Consider the following 26401-nt stretch of genomic DNA (forward strand, 5'->3'; position numbering starts at 1 on the left):
CAATGTGCATTAACGGTATCTTCCTATGTCACACAATACTATTTTTTACTATGCATCAAGCAAGACGAAGAGATAATATAAACTTAGGCACATAGAGTGGGTAAAATGGGAGGGGGGGGGGGTAAAAAGTACCATTTGGAACTAGATTTTACTTTTATGGGCAATTTATCTTTCATGACATAAAAATAAGGTTTTCATCCTGGGTATTTCATATACATATATGTGTATGTGTGTTTCGATGAAATAACATTTTATTCATTTCGGCAAAATGTTTTGTAAGTCCAATAAAATCACAGATATACATACAATATATTTAGCTCCATGATAAAATAGAGTGTGTCTGACCTAATAATCAGGTATTTTAATCAGGTATTTTAATTGTTCTTGCTGTTAAACGTAAAGTTGTTTGATTGTCTAACTGTACGTAGAACTACAGTGTACATGTATACTAACATTAGGAACGTAAACAAAACGAGGATGTAGCACCATTTACCGCGAGATTAAATGTGACGTAATTTGATTAATACCCGGGGGCTACGCCCTCTCGTACAAACCAGATATCCTCGTGTTTCGATGCTCTTCTATTAAAAATAAAAGCCGTGGATATCAAACGGTTTATATTTTGAAATACAAACCCGTGATATTGATAATAAAATTTTTAGTCTGTAAACCAAAAAAAAATTATGAAAAGTTTTACATCGGTTGGGGTTATTAAAGAATAACAAAAATCGATTGTTTTTAATGAAACAAGGTTAGTTTTTAAAAAGTAGTAGGACTCGTTTTTCGTATTTTTTTCAAGGGGTGTGTTTAAATGAAAAAATGCATTTCTGTTGCTAAAGAGATTTCAGCGAACATAAAAAATAAAAGTAAAGTAAAAACACTGGCCCGGTGCCCGAGGCCATTTGATAAAATTTAGGCCAGTGTAAATTTAAAAAAATTTTTGTTAATTATTTGTGAAAAAATTCAAAACTGGGAAATTTGGGCCAGTAAAAACAAAAAAATTAAATCATTGACTGAAAGTGACATATAAAGTTCTCTCAGTTTTAACCAAGATGAGTTTGAGTATATATGAAGGTGCATGTAAACAGATTGAATGAAGAACCTATGTCTATGCACATTTACTATATGGCCTGTTGACCTTGACCACAAAATGTTAGATAGTTAGATTTCATAAAAGATGTCTCTTTATACAAAATTAAGTTGTAATACATGTATGTTATTTAGTATTGGAATGAGAGGCACAAGTCCTAAAGTAAACACAAGTTGTCAATCAATTCAGTCAGAAAAGCCGGGATCCTATTAAAAAATATAGGGATCCCGGAAATTGACCAGTCTAAGAAGATGTTTTTCAGATAAGCCGGGATCCTATTAAAACATATAGGGATCCCGGGAATTGACCAGTTCAATAATATAGTTTTCAGAAAAGCCGGGATCGTATTAAAATGTAAATAGATCTCACGGACTGGCCAGTTCAAGTATATAGTTTTCAGAAAAGCTGGGATCGTTTTTAAAACATATTGGGATCCCGGGATTTGACCAATTCAAGAAATAGTCTTTGATTTTTCCAATTAATTAGGCATATAATTATAAGTATTGTGATTTCCGCATTTTAAGTTTGTTAATAAATAGCTCTAAATATATCTATATTCTAAGTTAAATTAATTTAACGTTCATTATATACAATAAAAAAAACAACGTTTAAAATGGCCTTTCATTACGACAACAATCAACACAAATATAGTTCATTAGGTTTTTTCCTCCATATCTTATAAGATCCCAGATCCCGGGCGTCCCGGATCCCGGCCAGTAAATACATACACTAAATACCGGAAAGGATAAATGACCGGAAAAAGGGAAAAATAAAAATGCACAGAACCAGATGTACACTTATGTTAATTAACCAAAGGAAAAACTTACTACAGAGAAAACAGGTGAAATCGCTAAATCAGAAGTCAGTGTAAATATGATTTATTGAAAAGAATTCATAAAGACAAACATTTTAATCATCATTATATCTTTGCGCTCAAAACAATACTTGCTGATTTTTAAAAATGGCGTGAAAATTGAAGGTTTTTTGACGCTATGTAAGATTAAATTTGATTGGCTAAATAATTTTGGATCCTAGCCCTGATAGATAAATTTTGTAGAAAGCTGGAAGCCAAGCTTCGATTAAATTTTTGGATAGCTTCGGAGTTTTAGGTTGTTTCTCAGTAAAATCCTACCGTAATACCGGCTCGCCGTGGCGAGCCGGCATAAGTATCATCCTGCACGAGTATGAAATCTAAAATGTATTTTGTTCGCTGCCTATGTTAGTTCAACGGGTCGAAAGGGAGTAGTGGTAGTCAACCTACAAAAATATATAGTTATCTGCAACCTCTTTGCTGAGTAAGCATCAGCCAATCATAAACAGTTTAGCATATCCATTCGGCAATGAGATTGTTATGGTTACAGCGCCAATATGGCGACTAAAAACATTGCGGCGTAGAGATTTTTACATTAAACTAAGATAGCGTTTAATTTTCAGTGTAATTCATCCACAAACAAGGTAAATTACAAAAAACAACATTTTGTTATTATTTGTTTTGGAATTATCATGGCCATTTAAAGAACTGTTGGATGTGATATGCAAGCTAGACTCTCAGATAATTTTGCTTTAAGTTTAAGTTTAATTTGCCATGTTTGCCCACATATTTGTCAAATACAAGTGTTTATGGCAGTCATCAGTTAAGAAATAGTGTGCTCAATATTACTTTTGACTAGATCTAGAGTCTAGAAAATGATATCAATTTGATGGTAATTGTTAGGAATTGTGTCACATCCAGCCTACCAGGTGCTTGAAACAAACTTTTTTATGTTCTATATATATGGGCTATATACTATAGTATCTTAATATATTTATGTAGGTCGATTATGAAAAATATCTTTGGTCACATTAGTCCAATATATTAGACGTTACAGGCCTGATGTAGTTATTGCTCAAAAACGCATAGCATAAAAAAAAATTCAAAAAAAGTATCCTGGTTGTACTATCTACTGGGATTGTAAGACTTATTAGGCCCACCATCATATAATACAGAAAAAATCTAGGGTAAAATAGTTATTTTCTGTAGAAGGTACCATTTTTTTGATGAAAATAACAATCATCCAAAAGAAATTTTAACTATACATCAAAAAGATAGTTCTGTTAATAACCTCACATGTCTGGCAGCCATCTTTGTTTTTAAGTACTTTATACCAGGAATTGCTTTTAAGCAATCAATAAAAAGTTAAAAACATATGTAAATGGTCCATTACTGTTAATGATACTAAAGCTCTATTCAATATTTATCAGTTTATTATGATTCACAATGTCGTATCTAATGCATTTTTTAAAGACAATAATTGTTTTACGTCATTATAATCCTAAAAAAAGGGTAAAAAAAAAATATACTTAATTATCGCTATTACATGCCATAATGGTGAATTCCCCAGAGCTAATATCTAGAATGTACAGATAACGATGTTGAGCTAGGTTTTTAAATTCATGAATGAAAATTATAGATCAACTTTGATCAATGTAAACGCGCCGGTCACATGTAAATACATCATTACTGTGAGATTATTTATGACACAAAATTATTGATGTTGACTATATGGTGTATCTCAAGATTTAAACCAGTAGTTGTATTTTCAGGAATCAGCCTGTTGTGAAAAATGTCAGCCAACAGACGCCGCTTGCGTAACACAAGTGGCAAATTGTCAGTGTATGTCATCAATAAACTGCATGCTCTTTATTTTCATTTTTTATTTATCTCCTATTGGCTTAAAATATACCTTACATTTGCTTTAAATTGACCTAATATTGGCTTTAAATTTATCTCATACTGGCTTATATATTTAGCTCATATAGTTTAAAATTTCTTTTCTTCTCATATTTCTGTTGCTTACATATAGAATTAATGCGATGCAGGGACTGCCACACTATTTTCATGCATCATTCATTTATTCACCTTTATTTGCATGGCAATGAGTGAATGATTTCTGTCATATAGACTAGTGACAATTATAATTGATTTTATTCATGAACATTTTAATAAATTTCAAACTGACTCATTGTTCAAATAGTTACTGATTCTAAAATTTGAGAATTCATGGTAAACTATCTACTATTATGCTACATACAAAATGTTGATTGCTTTTTATTTTGACATCAATTTTCTTTTGGCAGTTCTTGGACATTGTTTATTAACTGTTCCATTTTTAGCTCGACTATTCGTAGAATAATCGAGCTAATGCAGTCACCCATTTGTCGGCGTCGGAGTCCCTGTGGTTAAGTTTTTGTATGTAAGCTGGTATCTCCATAACTACAGAAGGGAATGGATTGAAACTTCACACACTTGTTCTCTATGATTATCTAAGATGATTGGCACAAGTCCCATAACTCTGATTTGCTTTTTTACATAATTATGCCCCTTTTTCGACTTAGAAATTCTTGGTTAAGTTTTTGTATGTAAGCTGGTATCTCCATAACTACTGAAGGGAATGGATTGAAACTTCACACACTTGTTCTCTGTGATTATCTAAGATGATTGGCACAAGTCCCATAACTCTTATTTGCTTTTTTACATAATTATGCCCCTTTTTCGACTTAGAAATTCTTGGTTAAGTTTTTGCGTGTAAGCTGGTATCTCCATAACTACTGAAGGGAATGGATTGAAACTTCACACACTTGTTCTCTGTGATTATCTAAGATGATTGGCACAAGTCCCATAACTCTGATTTGCTTTTTTACATAATTATGCCCCTTTTTCGACTTAGAAATTCTTGGTTAAGTTTTTGTATGTAAGCTGGTATCTCCATAACTACTGAAGGGAATGGATTGAAACTTCACACACTTGTTCTCTGTGATTATCTTAGATGATTGGCGCAAGTCCCATAACTCTGATTTGCTTTTTAACACAATTATGCCCCTTTTTCGACATAGAAATTCTTGGTTAAGTTTTTGTGTGTAAGCTGGTATCTCCATAACTACTGAAGGGAATGGATTGAAACTTCACACACTTGTTCTCTATGATTATCTAAAATGATTGGCACAAGTCCCATAACTCTGATTTGCTTTTTTACATAAAAATGCCCCTTTTTTGACTTAGAAATTCTTGGTTAAGTTTTTGTATGTAAGCTGGTATCTCCATAACTACTGAAGGGAAAGGATTGAATCTTCACACACTTGTTCTCTGTGATTATCTAAGATGATTGGCACAAGTCCCATAACTCTTATTTGCTTTTTTTACATAATCATGCCCCTTGTTCGACTTAGAAATTCTTGGTTAAGTTTTTTTTGTATGTAAGCTGGTATCTCCATAACTACTGAAGGGAATGGATTGAAACTTCACACACTTGGTCTCTGTGATTATTTAAGATGATTGGCACAAGTCCCATAACTCTGATTTACTTTTTCGCATAATTATTCCCCTTTTTCGATTCATAAATTCATGGTTAAGTTTTTGTGTGTAAGCTGGTATCTCCTACTGATGGGAATGGATTGAAACTTCACACACTTGTTCTCTGTGATTGTATTGAAACTTGAAGGGTTTGTACCTTTTCCTACAATTTGATGTTTTCATATAGGTAAGCATTATTATACTCAATGAAACACCCTTGTGACAAATTTTCGAATAGTCGAGCGTTACTGTCCTCCGACAGTTCTTGTTTGAAAAACATTTGAAACTCTTTTATTTAAAATTGTCTCATTTGAAGGTATATGACCATATTATATTCATATATGTATACCGTTATTGTATTTAATATGAGCATGATGCAAAAAAAGTAAAAGATTAATACTCCAGCTTTTATATACATGTAGTACATTGTAATTGGATAAGTAGATAGTCAAGATCATTATTGAAATTATTGACATGTATAGATGATTTCCACTTAACAATTTGAATTGATCTCTTTGCTAGATAGTTAAAGCAGATAACAGATTGCTAGATAAAATCAATATTTGAGCCGTGTCATGACAAAACCAACATAATGGGTTTGCGACCAGCATGGATCCAGACCAGCCTGCGCATCCGCGCAGTCTGATCAGGATCCATGCTGTTCGCTATCAGTTTCACTACTTGTTATTGGGTTTGTAAGCGAACAGCATGGATCCTGATCAGACTGCGCGGATGCGCAGGCTGGTCTGGATCCATGCTGGTCGCAAACCCATTATGTTGGTTTTGTCGTGACGCGGCTCATATGTTGTAGTTTGCATGACATCATAGATGATTATTTTTAGATGTGGCATGGAACTCAACATTATTAATTTATTTTATATCTACACTGTGCAACCTCTGCACTCTGCAGGGTGGCCCTGACTGTATCGTTTCTTTCCTAAGAAAGAATTTACCTTAAATTTAACTGCAATAGAATAACAACCAAAGTCTAAGTCTTTCAAAGGAGTTTTTTCTAATGAAATTGCAGTAGTTTTGGACTGAATAAATTAACAATCCAGACCGATTTTCAGTTCATGACCAAAGGGCCTTGTGTAACATTGATTTTACATTCACATGCCTATTAATAGCATTTTTTACAAGGACATGCTGCTACCGGTATGTGCTAAAAATGACTTCATTCTACCATTATTAATGAAGCTACAATTTACTATAAGCAAAAAGATGCTTAATAAAATATTTGTATTAATAATTTCTTTTAGAACCAGGGCTTTTTTCCTTCTATAGTAGGGGCCTGTATAGGGTTGCTTCCCCAAAGAAAAATTCTTTAAATTGTGCAGTTTTCCCCAAAAATTGAATTTACAAAATTCCAAAATGACCAATTTAAGCGATAATTTTCCCAAATAAAAAAAAGGCTAAGTGTTACTGTTTTAAAAGGTAAATTCAGCAGAGCCTAATATGTTACTGTCATTGACAGTTACTTTTGAGTTAGATCATAAGTCAGATATGTTACTGTACCATGACAGCGTCTTAATGAAGCTAAGATATTTATTAACAGAGCAAAAATTTTACATCAAACAGCTTTACTTGTGAGCTCTTCTCTATGTCATTTGCATCTTAGTGAAATCATATGAATTGTTAAAGCATTTATTCATTTAATGGTTTGTGTGTATAACTTTAAGGTTCAAGTAAGTTTACAACCTCATATAACCTTTTGATATAAATTATCCTAATTTTTTCTTCATTTAATAGCATGGCAATTGTAACGAAAGCTTTTACAGATTTACAGTAATTCTACTCCACTTATTTGCAACATTTCTATATTACTCTCTTTCTTTATTGTAATGGTAAATGTTGTGATTTCACTACATGTACTCTTTTTTTTCATACATTAGTATACTGTATGTTTATGAAGGAAATTAGTAGTAAAAATAACCAGATTTATATTTAACCTAATATATGTTTGGTTGTGACAATTTAAAATATTTAGAATTTTTTAAGGATAAAGATTTTCTCATTAGTAGAAAATAAACTGATTTCTATTAATAATAATAAGCTGCAAGTAATTTATTATAATTATATCGATTTTTAGCTCACCAGTCACAAAGTGACAGGGTGAGCTTTTGTGATCGCTTTTCGTCCGTCCGTCCGTCGTCCGTCCGTCCGTAAACTTTTACTTTAAATGACATCTCCTCATAAACCACTGAGCCAATTTCATCCAAACTTCACAGGAATGTTCCTTTGGTGGTCACCTTTAAAAATTGTTCAAAAATTTAATTCCATGCAGAACTCTGGTTGCCATGGCAACCGAAAGAAAAAACTTTAAATATCTTCTTTTAAAAAACCATATGAGCTAGAGCTTAGATATTTGGCATGAAACATCTTCTAGTGAGTGTCTACCAAGTTTGTTCAAATAAAAGCCCTGGGGTCAAAATTGGCCCGGCCCCAGGGGGTCATTGATTTTCCCTATATGCATATAGTAAAAACTTAAAAAATCTTCTTTTAAAGAACCCAAAGAGCTAGAGCTAAGATATTTAGCATGAAACATGTTCTAATGGGTGTCTACCAAGTTTGTTCAAATAAAAGCCCTGGGGTCATAATTTGCCCCGCCCCGGGGGGTCATTGATTTTCCCTATATGCATATAGTAAAAACCTAAAAAAATCTTCTTTTAAAGAACTCAAAGAGCTATGGCTAAGATATTGAGCATCAAACATGTTCTAATAGGTGTCTACCAAGTTTGTTCAAATAAAAGCCCTGGGGTCAAAATTGGCACTGCCCCGGGGTGCATTGATTTTCCTTATATGTGTATAGCAAAAACTTAAAAATCTTCTTTGAAAAAACCCAAATAGCTAGAGTTAAGATATTAAGCTTGAAACATCTTTTAGTGAGTGTCTACAAAGTTTGTTCAAATAAAAGACCTGGGGTCAAAATTGGCCCCGCCCCGGGGGTCATTGATTTTCTTTATATGTGTTTAGCAAAAACTTTAAATCTTCTTTGAAAAAACCCAAATAGCTAGAGTTTAGATATATTAAGCATGAAACATCTTCTAGTAAGTGTCTACAAAGTTTGTTCAAATAAAAGCCCTGGGGTCAAAACTGGCCCGGCCCCAGGGGTGTCATTGTTTTTAACTATATGTGTATAGTAAAAACTTAAAAAAAACTTCTTTTAAAAAGCCCAATGAGCTAGAGCTTAGATGTTTAGCATGAAACATCGTCTTATGGGTGTCTACCAAGTTTGTGCAAATAAAAGCCCTTGGGTTAAATTGGCCCTGCAACGTTGGGGGGGGGTTGTGGGGGTTTGGGGGGACTATATACAGGTGAGCGACCTCAGGGCCATCATGGCCCTCTTGTTACAATTCAAGTCAACTCAGTTTCTTTAAGGAAAACAGGTAAAGAGGTTTAGAATTTGTGAAACTTTGTTGAAAATATGATAAAACTGTTTTTCAATAATTCAATATTCAAACAGAGGCAATCCTTTGAAATTTATTGACTGGGGATAAAATACTTTTAGCTTGAGAATTGTGTACAATAACTAGTTAACTGGTTTTCTAGTGAGCTAATAAGGTATTAATTGCCAGCATTGCACATATCATTATATCAACATAGATAAGACAGAAATAAGAGAATAATTCCTCATTAATGTAATAACAAGATTGCTGTAAAATTCCATGTCATTTCTTGATTATACATATATATTGATTGTCTTATTTATATATATTTGTAGAAGCAGTATGCCGTTGGGTCCATTTGGTGAGGTTGTGGGTACAACCGGAACCTTGGAGGCCATTGGAATAGACAACAATGCTTATAAGAGCAAGGTTGTCGCTCCACGAAATCCAAAATTACTCAAACTTGGAGAAGATGAAGGGTTTAAGGTACTTGTTTTTATTTGTTTCTTAAAATTCTGGACATATAATGGTTTGAAAGAAATTTCTTTGCATTTCTATTATTTATTCTTATAACTTTAATGCGCTGGAACTGTCCATTATCAATTTTAGGGATATTAAGATAAAAAAAATTCAACAGTATAGATTACAAGCATGGTCAGACTGCACAGATGTGTAGGCTGGCCTGGCTCTACACTGGGGGCAAAGGCTGAATTCACTTTTGGTTCCAGCAACCTTACCAATATGCTGATCTGTATATGATTATATATTATTTATTTAATGTATTTTTAGATGACACCTAGCAAGTACATGTTTGACATGCAGATGAACACAGAGCAGAAATTAGCTAACACTCACACAATGAAAGTTCCGAGGAAAATCGAACTTCTTGACATGGCTGACACAAGTCTTCAAAAGGTAACAATTTATATTTTCAGAACATTGCTTCAAAAAAGAACCATTGCAAGGTACAATTGTAATAAAATTGAAACATGTTTGTTTAAGGTTGTATACTTACATCAGTGTTGCATCGCACATTTGAAATGTTTTACTAGTATTTTGTTTATTGTTTCCTACATAAAACTACTTATTATACTATAAAACACCTACATTATTTGATATTAAGCTAAGAACAACTGTTAAACATTATATCGAAACATCAATAGATTGAATTAAGATTATATTTTGAGTTATAATTTTTTTTAAAGCTACATTGTCAAGTTTTCATTTCATATTTCTGTTTCCAAAAAACAATTGATTTTGAAACGGCCAAATTTTGTTCTGAAATTAATACAATGTATAATGCTGACAATTTCTTAACATTTGTGTTTTGAAATTGTTATGTGTGTAAATAATAACTAGAAGGTAGTTTGTTAGCTTCAGAAACTTATTTCTTGGAGGACAAAAAATGAGCCGCATCATGACAAAACCAACGTAGTGGGTTTGCTACCAGCATGGATCCAGACTAGCCTGCGCATCCGCACAGTCTGATCAGGATCCATGCTGTTCGCTATCAGTTTCTCTACTTGTAATAGGGTTTGTAAGCTACCAGCATGGATCCTAATCAGACTGTGCGGATGCGCAGGCTGGTCTGGATCCATGCTGGTTGCAAACCCACTATGTTGGTTTTGACGTGACACGGCTCAAATGTTTTAACTTTGTATTTTGTCACGGTATATTTAGTTAACAGTTGTGATTGTGTGTGCGGAAAAATTTTCTTCCAGCTGTAAGCTGAATAGGGAGAGAACTGGGTTTTTAATCCAGAAATAGCTTGTTTAATCATTGGGCAAGGCGTTATTTATCATAGTAACTGAGTTTATCTCATTCCTTGAGTGTAATGGTCTTTTTTCTCTTACTGTGATTTGGAAATCATGTGGGATTAGTAGTTGGTTACTGATACAGAAATTGGTAAATACTTGTTAGTTATCCAGGAAAGCAAGGTTAATTATCCAGGAAAGCTTGGTTAGTTATCCAGGAAAGCTGGGTTGGTTATCCAGGAGAGCTTGGTGAGTTATCCAGGAAAGCTGGGTTGGTTATCCAGGAAAGCTGGGTTGGTTATCCAGGAAAGCTGGGTTGGTTATCCAGGAGAGCTTGGTGAGTTATCCAGTAAAGCTGGGTTGGTTATCCAGGAAAGCTGGGTTGGTTATCCAGGAAAGCTGGGTTGGTTATCCAGGAAAGCTGGGTTGGTTATCCAGGAGAGCTTGGTGAGTTATCCAGTAAAGCTGGGTTGGTTATCCAGGAAAGCTTGGTGAGTTATCCAGTAAAGCTGGGTTGGTTATCCAGGAAAGCTGGGTTGGTTATCCAGGAAAGCTGGGTTGGTTATCCAGGAAAGCTGGGTTGGTTATCCAGGAAAGTCTGGTTAGTTATCCAGTAAAGCTGGGTTAGTTATCCAGTAAAGCTGGGTTACTTGGACTTACTCACTGCCAGGATATGAACAAAAAAGTGTTAAAATCATTGTAAAAACCAAACAAACAAACAGTATGGAAATATGAATAATTTAAATACCAGCATTAAATAGGTTTCAAGGCTACATCTTTATAAGGCATTCAATATTACAGATGATGTGTTTTATGTACTTAAAGCAAAATACATTTGAAAGGCCTGGGTTTATCAGAGAGGTAAGTTTTTGGCGGCATGCACCAACATATATCCCCGCAAGCATGTGAATATTTGTATTATTTTATAACCATGACAATGAAATGCTGATGTTTATTACTTGCTTTAATTTTTATTTATTTTCAGTGAATTATTGAAATATTTTGTTATAATTTTGTTTTTATCAAAAAAAAATTTCAGCTGTTTATCATGATTTTTCTGGATATATTGACATTTAATATATAAGATCCGAAATCAGTCCTCTGAAAAATTATATCCAGGCTTTGTTAAAACACAGCATCAAGTATTCAAGTTTTTGTTTATTTGCGGGCTCTGAAATGTCAAAGTTGTATATATATCTAGTAAAGCTGCATTTTTTGTTTTAATTTACATAAATTGCCATAGTTTTATGTATGAAAATGATGATAGACTTATATTATTTTATATATAATTCACCCATTATTGCTTTGAAAAGAGTGTTGTTTATACATGTCTTATAAAAATTCCTTTTTAGTACTGATCGTTTAGGATAATCTGTCAGTTGGACCTAATAGATATATCTTTTCACAAATAGAACAAAAAAAAAGCATTTTTTTTTCAATGATAAACAATCATGTAATTTAAAGCTGTTAATTTTTTTTTAATATCTAGTCTTAAATAATTCATTAAAAGAAAGGACCAAATTTTGTTTCTTATATCAGAATTTAGTACTTAACTGCATCCCTTTGAACTCTACCTTAAAAATCTGATTATAAACTTCTAGACCACAACATGTGATTAATTATAGGCCTGTACAACCACTAAATAGACACACTAGCTTACATAATCAATCTGACCATCCTATATTGCTGTTAAAACTCAATGTTCATATTTTGATGAAGAGAATGATAGATTAATATTTAAAATTTGACAAGCCCATCATATACATGTACATTATATACATTAAGCGGTGTAGGGGTTAATGAAATAGTCATTTGCAGTTATCAAGTCTCAGTATTGAACAGGTTGTGCCACATTTGGCATGATTAAGTGAAATATTTTCAAGAATTAACTTTATGAATATCATACAGACATGTAAAAAAAATGATCCAGTTTTAACTGTTAATACAAAAAGTAAGTCAAAATCACTTAAATTGTCTATTGAACAATGCCAATTTTATGATAAACCCATTTTTGGCATCTGTGCCGAAGCATGATGCCCTTTATGGAATGCATTCAGATTTTGTAAAAGGGCAACTGCAACTTCTCCGGCCTTTTCGTCAGTCATAATAGCCAAGGATTTTCCGATTGTTGATTTTTAAAAAGGAAACTGTCATTTGTGTCGCTTTATGGTAATATAAGATGGTAGAGAAAGGGCTGTATAAGACAAGTTACAGAGTTCTTTCCCTTTATTCATTACATTTCTATAAAAAGATTGAAGTTCAAAGCAGACAGATTATCCAGGGTGATTGGTATTAAAAGGTATTGATATACCTATTTTTAAAAATCCTGTAATTTTTGTATTTAGCTAGTTATTTATTCTGTAAAGGAAACCAAGCATGTTTGTTACCCCCAGATAAATGGTAAACAATATGAAGTATTTTACAAGATGCCCTCCCTACTGTGTTGTTAAAGTTTTATGAATTTTTCATGTTAATTTTATAGTGTATTATAAGAAAGAGATAGATAGTGTCTGGAATAAAACAACATTTGTTGTTATATTCTATAAAATGAAATAAGTTCTTTTACTTAGATCATATTATAAGTTTGAATTAAATAATTATCTCTCTCTGTGGTCTAAATGCAACTTTTCAAAATTTAATGTGTAGTGAAAATATGATCAAGTGCTAATATTTAAACATGTCATATAGAGACAAATATTTCTATTTGAGTGATTTATTGTTTACAAAGAATTTCTTTCAAGCTTAAACCATATGTTATGTTGTATTGATGATACAAGATCCTATCTACTAGCGTTCTATTTTTTTTACTGTGGTTATGTTGTAAGGACCAGAGCTCAGGCGATAACACCCCTGGTATCATAGAGGTTCATGCATGTTACACCTACATAGCATATTATATGTAACTAGTAAAGGGAAGTAACGCAATTACCAGAATGAAATATTCATTTTAAGAGTTATCTTTCTTGATATTGTAACGCCTTCTTAGTGTCCATTATGTGAAATTGATGAAAAAAAAACTGGAGGTTCATTCTAATCATGATAAGTTTATAAGCATTTTGTATTTTTGTCATACAGAAAAGATCTTTCTCTCAAGGGGAACCAGCTGATTCTTTACTTACACTGGTATCCAGCCATGTAAGAATAAATTTATGTTAAAGTTACAGATGTAATTATCTGTTTTGAGACATGTTTTTAGTTTTGTTTGATGTTCCTTTTTTAGTTAAAAACAAGATTTACTATTTTTTTTAGATAAATTTCTTTTTTAATGTTATGCAGTAAAACTATAATTCAATTGAAAGTTTCTTAAAAATGATTGTTGGATAATTGGATGTTAATTTATTGTCTAAAGGTACTAGTGTAACAATTTTCCTTAGTGAAGTTACAGGTTAACTCCTATTAAAGATTAATATGAGTTAACCTGTGAGTTACTGTACTTAGGTGACTCTGTGTTTTACACCTTTACTGTTTAATAAAAAAGTAAATAGGTTAATTAGATATTTAAGTACTCTTTAATACCTTTCATAGTTAAAACACCTTTCATCTTCGATTTATTGAAACTTTTTGAATCTTTGAGTATGTAATGAGTATGAATAGACAGTTTAAAGAACAAAAATAAGGCTTCCATCCATTAATAAAAAGGAAAAAAGGTAGAAAATTTGTTTGCAGTGATTTAGTTTGTAATATTCTAAGAGTAAAAATAGACTGTTAAGTAGTTAAATGCACTTGTTGCTGATTTTAATTTGTTTAAATGTTTTTATTTCAGTTTTCACAAGTAAATATTGATGAGCCTATGTTCCAGCCATTTCCATCAGAGATTTTCTTCCAAAAATTTGAACCATTTGAGACATATGAGGTTCCACTTGTACTAAGAAATAATGATAAGGTACGAATTTATAGTTAATCTTTAAAGGTGAGAATGATTGCCACACTGAATTTCTTAAATGGGCCTTTCCAGCTACATTTTTTTTTTTTTTTGAAACTTCTGGTCAATGAAATGAATTTAACTTCTTCTGTGTTTGAAAATCCTATACACTGCAAATACCTTAAATAATTTGGTTATTTGGTTAATATTAATTGATAAATTAAAGGGAAAATTTGAACTTATGTTGTTGTGTTTTTTTTTTTTAAACAAATATGATATAATAAATTCATGACTGATCATTTTTAGGTGCCTCGTTTAGTTAAAGTGACACAGGCAGACTCGCCCTATTTCAAGATAATCAGCCCTCATGATGTCGGACACAAAGTCGGTCCTGGCCTGCCTACAACATTCAGGCTTCAGTTTACACCAGATGAAATCAAGGTATGTGATAGTCCAAAGTGTTTATTTTTGTTTAAATTATTAATTTGATAAATACCATATCATTGTGTACATGTGTAATATCTCAAAGATTTTTGTTATCTCAACTAATGCACAGTTTCTTAGGTTGATTTTAAGTCAAGTAAACATTATTGAGGTCATGTAGTGACTTTCCAACTGAGCTGATGGAGTTAGGCTCCCAGCTGCCCTTCCATGCAGAATTAAGTACCTTTTATAACCACCAGTTCTAATGAACCAAAGTTTGAAAATTAAGGCCTTTTAAAATTTTCAGTAAATGAATAAAAAGGATAAGGATTTGCTAACTAAGTACAAAGGTACTTTAAAATTTTATTGCCTTCTGAATACTCATTTTGAATGTAGTTGTATGCTAGTTACCTGTGACATATATATATCTTCCCAGGATTACATGCACGAGCTTGTGTGCATCACAGAAAGAGAAAAGTTTATTGTTCCCGTCCGAGCTATCGGTGCACGTGCCGTGCTTGACTTTCCAGATGAGATAAATTTCCCGATAGGTCCAGTGAAATACTCAAACACAAAAACGTTGTTGATCAGAAATATTGGCAACAGAGAAGCCAAATTTACCATCAAATGTGGAAAGTAAGTTGTTTATTTTAATTTCTTTTCCATCAAATATCTGCCATGCAATTTCTCCAAACAAATTCTTGGGATATAAGGAAAGTTTATTTAAGTTTATTTGTTTATTCTACCAGTCTAGGGCCAGGCCAATTGACACAATGACATCCATGCAACTTGACCAGGCTGAATATTAAATATTCCGCAAAATTCTATTTTAGATGTTTTAAAAGAATGATTTATACAGGTTTTAGAACAAATTTTATTTCTGAATGATCGGATGCATATACACATGTATGTTTAACTGTATTTTGTTTGTTCATAACATATAAAGTTTTATCCATTATGATTATTCATGTGTAGGTTAAGAAATCTTTTATATGAATTACAGTCACTGTGCACAATGTTCTTTTAAATGTATTTCTTTTATCTTGTAGGCCATTTTCTGTGACACCAGAAATCGGTACCCTGGCTGTGAACGACAGTATGCAGGTTACGATTGAATTTATCCCGGACAAGGTCGGTGATCATAAACAAGATCTTGTAGTGCATTACGACACTGGTGAAGACATTTATATCAGCTTATACGGTGCTGCTCAAGATGCTAACGTGCGATTGGACAAAAACTCTCTCCGTATCGAGAACACATTTATATCAATGGCCAATCAGAGAACTGTTACTATTAGCAACAGGACAGATGTGTTAGCTCGGTTCAGATGGACCCAGTTTGCTACAAAAGAAGAAGAAGATCAACAGAAATACAAGTTAGTAAATAATGCCATTTGATAGGATATTCATAGATGAAAATATAAATTTACTTTGATTTAAATTGCTTTTAAAACAGTATAGTACGGCAATTTATGTGTGGTTGGCACTCAATTCTCCATCTTTTTCTAGAGTTATTTATAGTACTAAGAATGTTTCTATTTATAGTAACATACATATGTGTTAACACATTGCATATGGATATTTTAGAATCACAGCGTCTCTGGAAGAAGAGGAAAAGACAGATTCAGATAGATTCCTGGAAGAATGTATACAAGATCCTACCTTAAGGGATAAACTCTCAATTCTCAGCAGAACATTCAAAAATAGAAAACAGGTATTAAGAAATCTTATCGGAAACTCAGCAAATGTGTGTTTTTCCATCTAATCCAGGGGTACAATCAAATTTTTACAGTTACAGCTTTATGGTGCACTAAAGTTCACAATTATGTGATCAATGCATTGCGCTTATTATTGATACATTTATTAAGTCAATACTATAAAAGGTATTTTGTACCTAGTGAAAAGATTGTGGAAAAAACTGCATTTGTTGAGTTCCGAAGTATCTCTTTGTCACAATCATGTCTTCATGTGAACATGAAATATTATAAGATTAAAGTAAATATATTTACTTATACATAAACATGTAAAGAATACAAAAATACCTTAAAAATACATATCTAAATTTTTTTGTTTTAAAAGTGTTTTAAATGTTCATTGCTGCATTTAGATTATTTAATTTCAGCATAAATACTTAATATAAGTATGTAAAATTTTAGACAGTGGGGCACTGCAGGGACACTCTCACATGAATAAAATAAGACAATGTGTTTATTCACATTTTGTACATTTTTGTTTTCAGCTGATACAGAATGATGACATGCTGTTTAATGATGATGTTGTCAAAGTCGAACCATCTGAAGGCGACATTTGGCCAAATTCTAGTGTTGAAGTAAATATCATTTTCAAACCAAGGGAGGCAAAAAGTTACAGTAGAACTGCCTTCTGTGATGTCACAGGCAGAGAGAGTCGTCTCCCTTTAAGAATAAAAGGAGATGGTATTGGACCAAAAGTTCATTTTTCACTAGAAACCCTTGATATGGGAAACATTTTTATTGGATCGAAACATTATTACGAGATAGTGATGGCAAACAAAGGGGATATAGATGCTATTTATAGCGTGATACCAAATCAGTCAGTTTTCGGGCCGTGTTTCCAGTTTAATCCGGCAGAGGGTATAGTAATGCCTGGTGGACACCAAGCTATACAAGTGTCATTCAAAAGTCCATACCTGGGAGATTTTGAAGAGGAATTCTCATTCCAAGTTGATGGTCAACCAGAATTGCTCAAAGTACTTTTCACGTAAGTTTCATACTTCCAGACTTTAGTTTTCTAGGATGATGTAAGACTATAAGAAATATACACTGGCTACCAGTTCAGATGAGAATATCCAGATTGAAAGTAACATTTTAAGATGGTTACAAGGCTCTGTCTGAGAGATAGATATTCCCATCTGAGACTGCAACCTGTGTTTAATTCCTTTTCTTTTATATCGCACAGAATTCAAATTTCCAACCTTGAAAAAAAAGTTTTTCTCTAGTAGGAGGCAACAAAGATACAAAAGTTTTAGATATTTTCTAGCTTTCTTTGAATTAAAGGTTGTTAGGTATATTGTGTATCATTTTCACTTTAATTGGCCAGATAATTAAACTTTCATTTCCATTCAACAAAACTTTATTATCTAATTATAATGTTGGAAAAAATCGTTGTATCACAGTTCACACAAAACCAGTCAAAGGTCATTGCTATGTAAGAGAATATTTTATCCAGTAAAGAAATACAGTTCTGTCAGTACAATTTCCAGTTTTAAAAAAGCCCCAAAATTATCATGGAAACATAAAGAATTGAATGGTTGTGACTCAAGTAGATATAGAAATATCAAACAGAATTATTCTATTTTTAGCGGTTCTGTGATAGGCCCAACATTCCAGTTTGATGTTCCACGTCTGAAATTTGGATCTGTTTCATTTGGTAAGATATTTCATTTGTGATTACAATAGTGAATTATTTTAACTCAGTGAATGATAGCAGTATTAATGTATTACCCGAGCCACCAGTATAGGTCAAGGCTAATTTGCATGCTTGAACTTACAAAAGGCAGTTCATATCTAATGCATGCCAAGTCTTTGAATTAATTTGCGCATTTTCAGGATAAAACAGTACTAAAATTTTACTTATAAGTGATAAAGTTTCTTATTTTATAAATGATGAAAAATTTACCTAGTCTTTAAAATAAAATAAAACAAATTAATTAGGGATGGCAACGAATACCAAAATCAATACTCGAGTACTCGGTCATTTTTCCGATCGAGTACTCGGTTACTCGGATGATTTCCAATGATCTTTAAAGTTTTATCACACAATATCAACACCGTCTGCATGCTACTTTCGTTTTCTATTTTAATTCATAGAATTCGTAACTAGAAAAAGGACTGCAAGAAATACATATATAAATATAAACATAAGAAATGTCAATGACAGCATTTATTATATACCTACAAATACAGGATGAACTTAAAGCGCAAATACGCTTCAACGATTACAAAATTCCGTATTATGTTAGTGACAAATACTGTACCATATATGGAAGTGCCGTACTATTTTTGACGTTGGTTCCGATCTTAGCTTTAAACGTAGCATTTGGAAACGGAAACCAAAATTATAAAAGGCGTGGCCGGTTTTGCAAAAATTACGTATTCATCCGTCGGTCATAAATCTATTTCTTAACAGCTACATTTCATTTTCTGAAATTTCGTATAGAAGTGTAGTATAATGAAAATCATTTATAATTCAAACGAAAAGGTTTCTTATGTTGTAGCCCATGCATTTTTCTACTCGCAATGTTGGAAATTTTTTTTTCGCTCGACATTCGGTCTCGTGAGATATCAATAATTTTTCCACCGCTGCTCGTAGCAAAATACAAAGCTATAACATAATATTCTGTATATATTTACGTTTTTATAATTGACAAGTTTCGGCTACAAACTGTGTAATATTTAAAGGTGATTAAATATAATAAGAGGCCGAATGACGTAAACGACACAGGACTGTGTTTAATCCCATACGCGTGTCGAACTGCTGATCGCCTCGTTAAACTTACGATAACATTTTCACACGTCTGCAAGGATGTTTTGATTGCACTTAACAAGTATTTATACAGATACGTGTACATTTCCGAATTACTGAACTTATCTTTCTAAATCGCAAAAAAGTAGAAATGAAATATTTTTTTCCGAGTAATCGAATATCAATTTTGTAAACCGATATTCGGACGTTCGATCGAGTACTCGGTTAACCGGTTACTCGTTGCCATCCCTAAAATTAATAGAGATAAAACTAAAATGATTTATAACAAAACATATTTTACAGGATTTTTGAACACCAAGAGTTGTACTCTGACAAATACGTCCCTCGTGCCAATGAAGTTTAACCTCCGTGTGCCTGGTGACGGGACCACGGACAGCGTTTGTGGCACAAGTGATCTGGACAGTGCACGTAGTGACATGGCTACTACTCCATCATTAGCCCTAGGATCAGGTCAACCGAGGGAATTTGAGATAATTCCCTCATCCGGAAGTATTCCTCCACAGAGCGAGATAAAAGTGACGGTGAATTTTATCTCAAATACAATTAAGAAGTATGAGATGAACCTGGTGGTGGATGTGGAAAGTGTAGGAGAAGAAATCGTTTCCCTGCCAATTACTGCCAAGTAAGTGGTTACAAAATTTCCTTAATAACATTACTGTTATAGGAAGAAAATACAAAAACTTCTTCAATATCTCTGTCATGAACTTTCTTTGTATTGTTTCATGTTTTCAGTTTCCGTGCATTTAAACTTCTATGAAAAACATACCCATATATGTTTCTTAATCCGCCTTTTATCATCAAACTTGTGATGTTTTAACTTTTCCAGGTGCATTGTACCACTGATTACAGTGTTAAGTCCAATCCTGGATTATGGACGATGCTTTCTTAGACATCCATATGAACATAGCATCAAGCTTCACAATGACTCAGATCTCCCGGCGAAATATGAACTGGTGCAACAAGTTGTATCTGCAGAGACACCTATCACTTACAAGAGTCCTCAACCAAAGGTAAGATTACAGTGTTCTTCTACATAACTTGTCTGACTCTGATACTGCTTATAGAGAGGTAGTTTCAGAAGTTTAAGCTCTATGCACCTTTAATTAAAATCATTAAATATAACAGTTATCGCCACCAATTGATGCAAATCTGATGGCAAGTTTGTGTAAAAACATGAAGTGAGCTGCGATTAAAATTTTATGTAAATTTCTACAAATGTTTACTACTGCAACAGAAAGGTAATAAATATGAACTGTCACACAAAACTTCCTTTGTTTTCTTTGACTTGAAACCCAATAACAACTATAACAACAAAGTATCTAGAATATTTGCATGATTTGTGTTAATGAAATTTCAATGATTGAATATTGCAGGGTATTGTAGACCCTCATTCAGTGTTGGACGTCCCGTTGATCATTGAGGCTCAGACCCTCGAGGAACAAGACATTGTGGCACAGATTGCCATATTTGGAAGCCCTGACCCTCCAATGGTTTGTATTTGAGATCTATATAAATTTTTGTACCTGTGATTATATATGGCTAAAAATTTCCCCAGTGTTGCAGTTGGCTAAAACACAGTCACATGGCATTCAGTAGAAAGTGACATTGACTTACGCTCTTAATCTAACCATCTATTATTTTAAACTGATTGTCCATGATTTATGGGATTTAGGGCACTAGATGACCAATCAAAAACAATATTACATAAAATAAGTGTAAATTACATATTTATACACTTTCTCTGTTGTTATGAACATTTACATTTGACAATAGACATGTTTTCCATATATAGATAAAAGCAATATAAATGTATTCTTTGGATATTTTTATAAAATATTGTTTGCAAATAAAAAAAGTTGATAAAGTTTTAAAGTGATTTAGTATGAACATTTACAGGATGAATAACAATATATGTTTTATATTTTGTTCTAAAACTATTATCTGCTATATAAATATATGCAACATCTGCTCATGTATCTCGCACATCCCTACAGCACATATATATTTTAAATGTATAATTCTTCAAACCCTATCATGTTAGAGAATAATGAAAGAGAAAGGATTGCTGGCCGCTTGGGTTAAAACTCCATCAGAACAAGAAATTTTACAGGAACGGATTCAAGAGTGTTTCAATAAGCTTATAGCTTTCAATACAATCAAACTGAATTAAATTACTATAAACTAAAGATAATCAATTGTTTGCTACAGAGAGTTGCTTTTACATGTATTTGTTATTGTCAGTCATTCAATGGTAATAAATTTTCAGGTTACTTTTGTTTTATAACCTGTAACACTTAAAGTTTTACAATTATAATTCTCAATGATAAAATTACAATGATTATTCAAATGCTTATTACTGCTATATTGACAATATTTTTTTTCAGCCTGTGCATATTGCCTGTATAGGAGAGGGACCAGTTGTGCATGTGATGCCACTAGAGCTAGACTGGGGTACAATCCCTGTGCTACAAGCCAAACCCAAAAAGATCCTCCTGTCCAACGAATCTCTCATACCAGCAAAGTTCACAGCTAATATGGTAATATTTTATTTTGTTTACTTTTGTAAAACATACACAGCCTGTCTAAAATATAGAAAGAATAGTTTTTCAGTAAAACTGTGTCATTATATTTTTGGCTACAGGCTAATTTGACAGTATTAAGCCCAGTAACAAGGTCATTATGAAAACACTTAATTATTTTTTAAATAAAGTTTCTTTCAAGTTTGTTCTTTTCTTATTGAAATTAAAGCTGTTGACTCTTTTATTAATAGATGCAGGTCATCTTGCACAGTTTATCAGACAAGATCTTTTTATGTGCCTGAAAAACTCATTGTACACCCCTGTGTTAGACGAGTCACATGATTCAAATAACGTCATTCCTTTGTGCCTTTTATGAATTAATTGCATATATGGTGTTACATTTTGGTGTTATGAGTGAAGTTGTAAATTCGTACAACTCTAAAAGAAGAAAATAGTAAATAAAAATATATGTTTCAATAATTTCTTTTCAAAATATGATATTTCACATATTTGACATCACAAATGGGAAAATCTAGCTTTTCAGTAATTGCGTAGAGGAACCTAGGCAGAGCCTCATTATAGCCTTAAACAATACCAGTAGCCAGTGTAAGAACTCTGATATTATACATGTATGATACTGAAAAATGACAGTTCAGGAACTAACAAGTACTGTCTTCATGTAAGGAAATACACATGTGTGATAAATACATCAGTAGACCCTAAATCTCCTATATGTCACATGTATCCTTGATGTAACTTGGACTCGTTACCACCAATTCTATACCCTAAGAAAGTTGTTTTAGACATTTTTGTAATAAATTTATGAATATAACAAAACTAGTTAGTAATTGTGAATGTTTAAAGGGATATTCAGGCAAAATAATGACAAAAATATTAAAACGAACTTTTGTACTCAACTCGCTCTAAAATGACATTTCTAAAAGTTTCAGCATGAATTTCTGTTTAAATTCTATATATTTTGGATTTGAAGCATTAATATATCTATATATATTGAACAAAATTTAGACGCAAATAGTTCACCGAATAATTTTAAAACAAGTCAGGTGACTTGAACAAATCGTTGAAGTTACATTAACAGATACTGTGGATATTGTATGATTGAAACAAACCTAAATAATTCATTTGACATGTTCTTTAACGTTTCCAGAGTTCACTGTGACAATTATTATGAAATCCTATCGCTCTAACCTGACCCACGCGGGTCATGTTAGGAAACCACTATTTTATTATTTATATGGAGAAAAGTTTTGTTCCTTTGACTGTCTAATATATTTATTTTGAGGGCATTTACAGAATTAGGAACGAAAAATTCAAAACTAAGAAATGAAAATTTTGCCTGTGTCTCCCTTTAAGATGAGAATCACAGGATTTTGTACAAAATGGTGCTATTGTTTTTTACATAGTTTATATTTATGTTTTTAGATGAGACAAAAGTCGGTGTACAGTGTAGAACCGGCAGAATGGGGAGAAATTCCACCAGAGAAGAGCATAGAAATAACAGTTACAGCCTGTCCTGATGACAGTGTTAGGTATTGTGAAGTTTTCTGGATTTTTTTTTCACTCAGTATAGCCTTTTTAGTACACACACTTAGGATCAATTAATAACAGACATAATAATGTCATCAGTAAAGAGCCAGATGAGTCTTCACATCCATGCAATATTGAAGGAACTCCACTGAGGTCCAAAAGCCTAAAAACCTAAAATTTGAATTTCTTACATACATTAACTGGGACACTTAAAACTGATAACTATGCAAAAGATAAGCAATACACTCAGAATTAAATCTTAAATTGATTTTGTGTGTGTGTTACTTAGCCTGAATTAAGTTTCAAGCATTTAAACTCTATACATTTTTGGGTCATTTTGCATGATGAAAGTTAAACTCAATTTAGGGATTAAATGATCTGTAATTTTTAGCACACAATTTATTGGTCGAGATCTACATCATTAAAAAAAAATAATTTGTATTCCCATTTTGTCAAAAAATCTGAGTGGAATCTCTTTAAATGTTTATTTTACATATCCACTGAGACCAATTTGTGGATATTTATAATAATAATGTGTAAATTATAAAATCAAAATTTTGTATGTTTGTTGAATATTTCTGCTTAAGCCGGTGCAAGGGCATATGGACAGTAGTTTCCACTTTCCAGTACCTTCTTAGTATTAGATAGTTATCAATGTGAATACATCATTTGTTTCAGATTTCACGACAAACTTCAGCTTAGTTTTCTAGAGAGCCAGGTTAGACATATTCCTCTAGTTTGCTACGGACACGGAACAACCATAGTGTCTGACCCTCCTCTTACACCACACCTAGATCTTGGGCCAAACTTCAGGTAATTATCTACAAACATACCTGTTTTTAAATGCCTCCCTGAAAAAGACAAAACAAAAAGACTGTCAAGTGGTCTTTTATGATAGGTGACATTTGCTTACAGGTTAAATAATTGTATTTGAAATTCTGATAAAACATGAAATTGCGGTCTCTAAAGGCAGGTGGTATTTCATTATAATCTTAATGCATTGGTATGACAGTGCGAGAATATTCACAAAAAATTAATAAATGATATCTCACACATCAAAATCAAGCACTAAGTATAGTTATAGACATAACAAATGGTTTAAAAAAGTTTTAAATATATCAGCAAAGTTCTGATGAAAAATGTTAAAAGATTTTCTTATTATTTTCATGGGAAAATGTGATAAAGTGACCAATAATTCAACAATGACTTTGTGTATTCAGATCATGTCAGTTTCAGCAGGAAAAAATACCAAAAAGAAAAAATATATTGTAAATAAATGTATTTTATTTTGTTTCCATAGCAACCGACCATACTGTAAAGTGTTCCACCTTACAAATAAAGGGAGACGACACCAGCAACTTGTATGGAGCTTGGATGGGTTCTCTCCCATTGCTAAAGCGAAGAAAGAAATGCAGAATTACAATCCGCTGGATATGAAATTCAGGGTATGTACATTAAAATAATAAAATTATAGATAATTGAATATATCTGAGGTTAATAACTAAACTGTTGTATCTTATTATGTATGTTTGTTGAGTTATGGCAATGTTGCATCAACAGCATGATAAACAAAAAATTTTGTTATCGTTAGGAGTAAGACACTTTGTAGTTTGAATTTACAGCTTCCATCCATGAACAGGCTAAATCAAACTGTCCTGTTACATTTTCCATTTTTACCTTTTTTGATGTACTTGCAGTTTTCCATTTTATCTTTTTCACTTTTTTTCTGCCCCTTTCTATTCTAAATGTGTGTGCTGGACTTGCACTGCATTAATTTGGAAACTGTGCAGTGATAATTTTAATGATTTAAAGATAAAAATTTATAATGTTTATGGAGTGGCATACTCGAAAGGCCATGTTTCCTTACATTGCATTAGCTGTAGAATTTGTGTGCAAAAATCAGTCTCAGTCCTGATGGTTATAAGTGACAATAATATAATTCTACAATAAGGTATAGACAAGTATGTTTAAATTCACCACAGAATTATGATATTTATTTGGTATTTCAGAATCAGCCCCCACCAGCTCCCCTACCGAGTCCCGTGTTCAAGGTGACACCAAATAGGTTTGATCTTCCACCAGGAACCAGTATTGATCTGAAATTAGAGGGATTTGTTGCCAGGTACTTATCATAGCTACTATAGACTGAATTCTAGTTTTTGTCCTAATTTAAATTTAATTTATATATGTGTACATGTATATGAGGTTTAAAGCATGCATGTTTCATTAGTAATTTCTGCAGCCTTATTATTGTTATTGTAAAACATTCAATGATGATAAAAGGAGTGGATCAATCTTTTAATTTTTACAATTGTTTATTAAATTTTACTGTTAAACATTTGTCACTTTCAATTAGTAGTATGTTACCATTTTAGAAGATACAAACCAGCTGTCATAGCAGATTCAGCTAAACTTAACAGTGAAAAATTAGTATTGTATCATTTTAAGAAATAATTCTTACCATTGTAAAAAATCTTAACCTTTATATCAATATCTCTCCAATTTTTTCTTCTTGTTTTTTTTTAAACAGTCCACAGTTTGTAAAAGAGCGTTTGTTGTGTCATGCTATAATTGGACGTCAAGGTGGTAAAGAGTTGATCATGAAAATTGACGTGTCCAGTGATTTTATCAGTCCCCTCCTCGAGTTCTCTACAAAGAGTGTTTATTTCAGGGTGGACAAGGTTTGTTGTTTTATTATTATAAACTCCATCTAAGTGCCATTGTGTTTTTCTTGTCTGTAAGTGTTATTGCTTCCAATGTGCCTTGTTCGGAAAATATATACTCTTTTATTAACGGCAATATCTTCTATTTTACAATTATTTTAAAAATTCAAATTTCCTGTGTATATTTAGAAACCAGAAGATACCCTAGAGGTTCAGACTCGGGAACTTGTGATCAGTAATGTATCCAGCTTGCCTCTGACCACCGCGCTCAAACTGAACCAACCATTCCAAATATTGCTGGA

General features: G+C 32.6%; 1 protein-coding gene across 2 annotated transcripts; it reads left to right on the forward strand.

Annotated features, from left to right (window-relative positions):
• The first annotated feature begins 2425 nt into the window (after positions 1-2425).
• On the forward strand, positions 2426-24253 carry LOC132746565 (hydrocephalus-inducing protein homolog). 2 transcript variants are annotated; one of them, XM_060735763.1, is made up of 18 exons: positions 2426-2545; positions 3674-3743; positions 9142-9292; positions 9596-9721; positions 13636-13695; positions 14324-14443; positions 14729-14863; positions 15282-15481; positions 15895-16221; positions 16433-16559; positions 17085-17584; positions 18186-18253; positions 19652-19991; positions 20196-20379; positions 20743-20859; positions 21754-21906; positions 23332-23438; positions 24115-24253. In XM_060735763.1, exons 2-18 carry the CDS (start codon positions 3694-3696, stop codon positions 24251-24253), a joined length of 2904 nt encoding a protein of 967 aa, XP_060591746.1. In that variant the 5' UTR covers positions 2426-2545; positions 3674-3693. The 2 variants fall into 2 exon arrangements, with proteins under 2 accessions (XP_060591746.1, XP_060591747.1); XM_060735764.1 differs by lacking the exon at positions 13636-13695.
• The last annotated feature ends 2148 nt before the right edge of the window (positions 24254-26401 follow it).

Source organism: Ruditapes philippinarum, unplaced genomic scaffold (assembly GCF_026571515.1).
Source record: "Ruditapes philippinarum isolate M1 unplaced genomic scaffold, ASM2657151v2 ctg1152_1_1_1_1, whole genome shotgun sequence".
Taxonomy (NCBI): domain Eukaryota; kingdom Metazoa; phylum Mollusca; class Bivalvia; order Venerida; family Veneridae; genus Ruditapes; species Ruditapes philippinarum.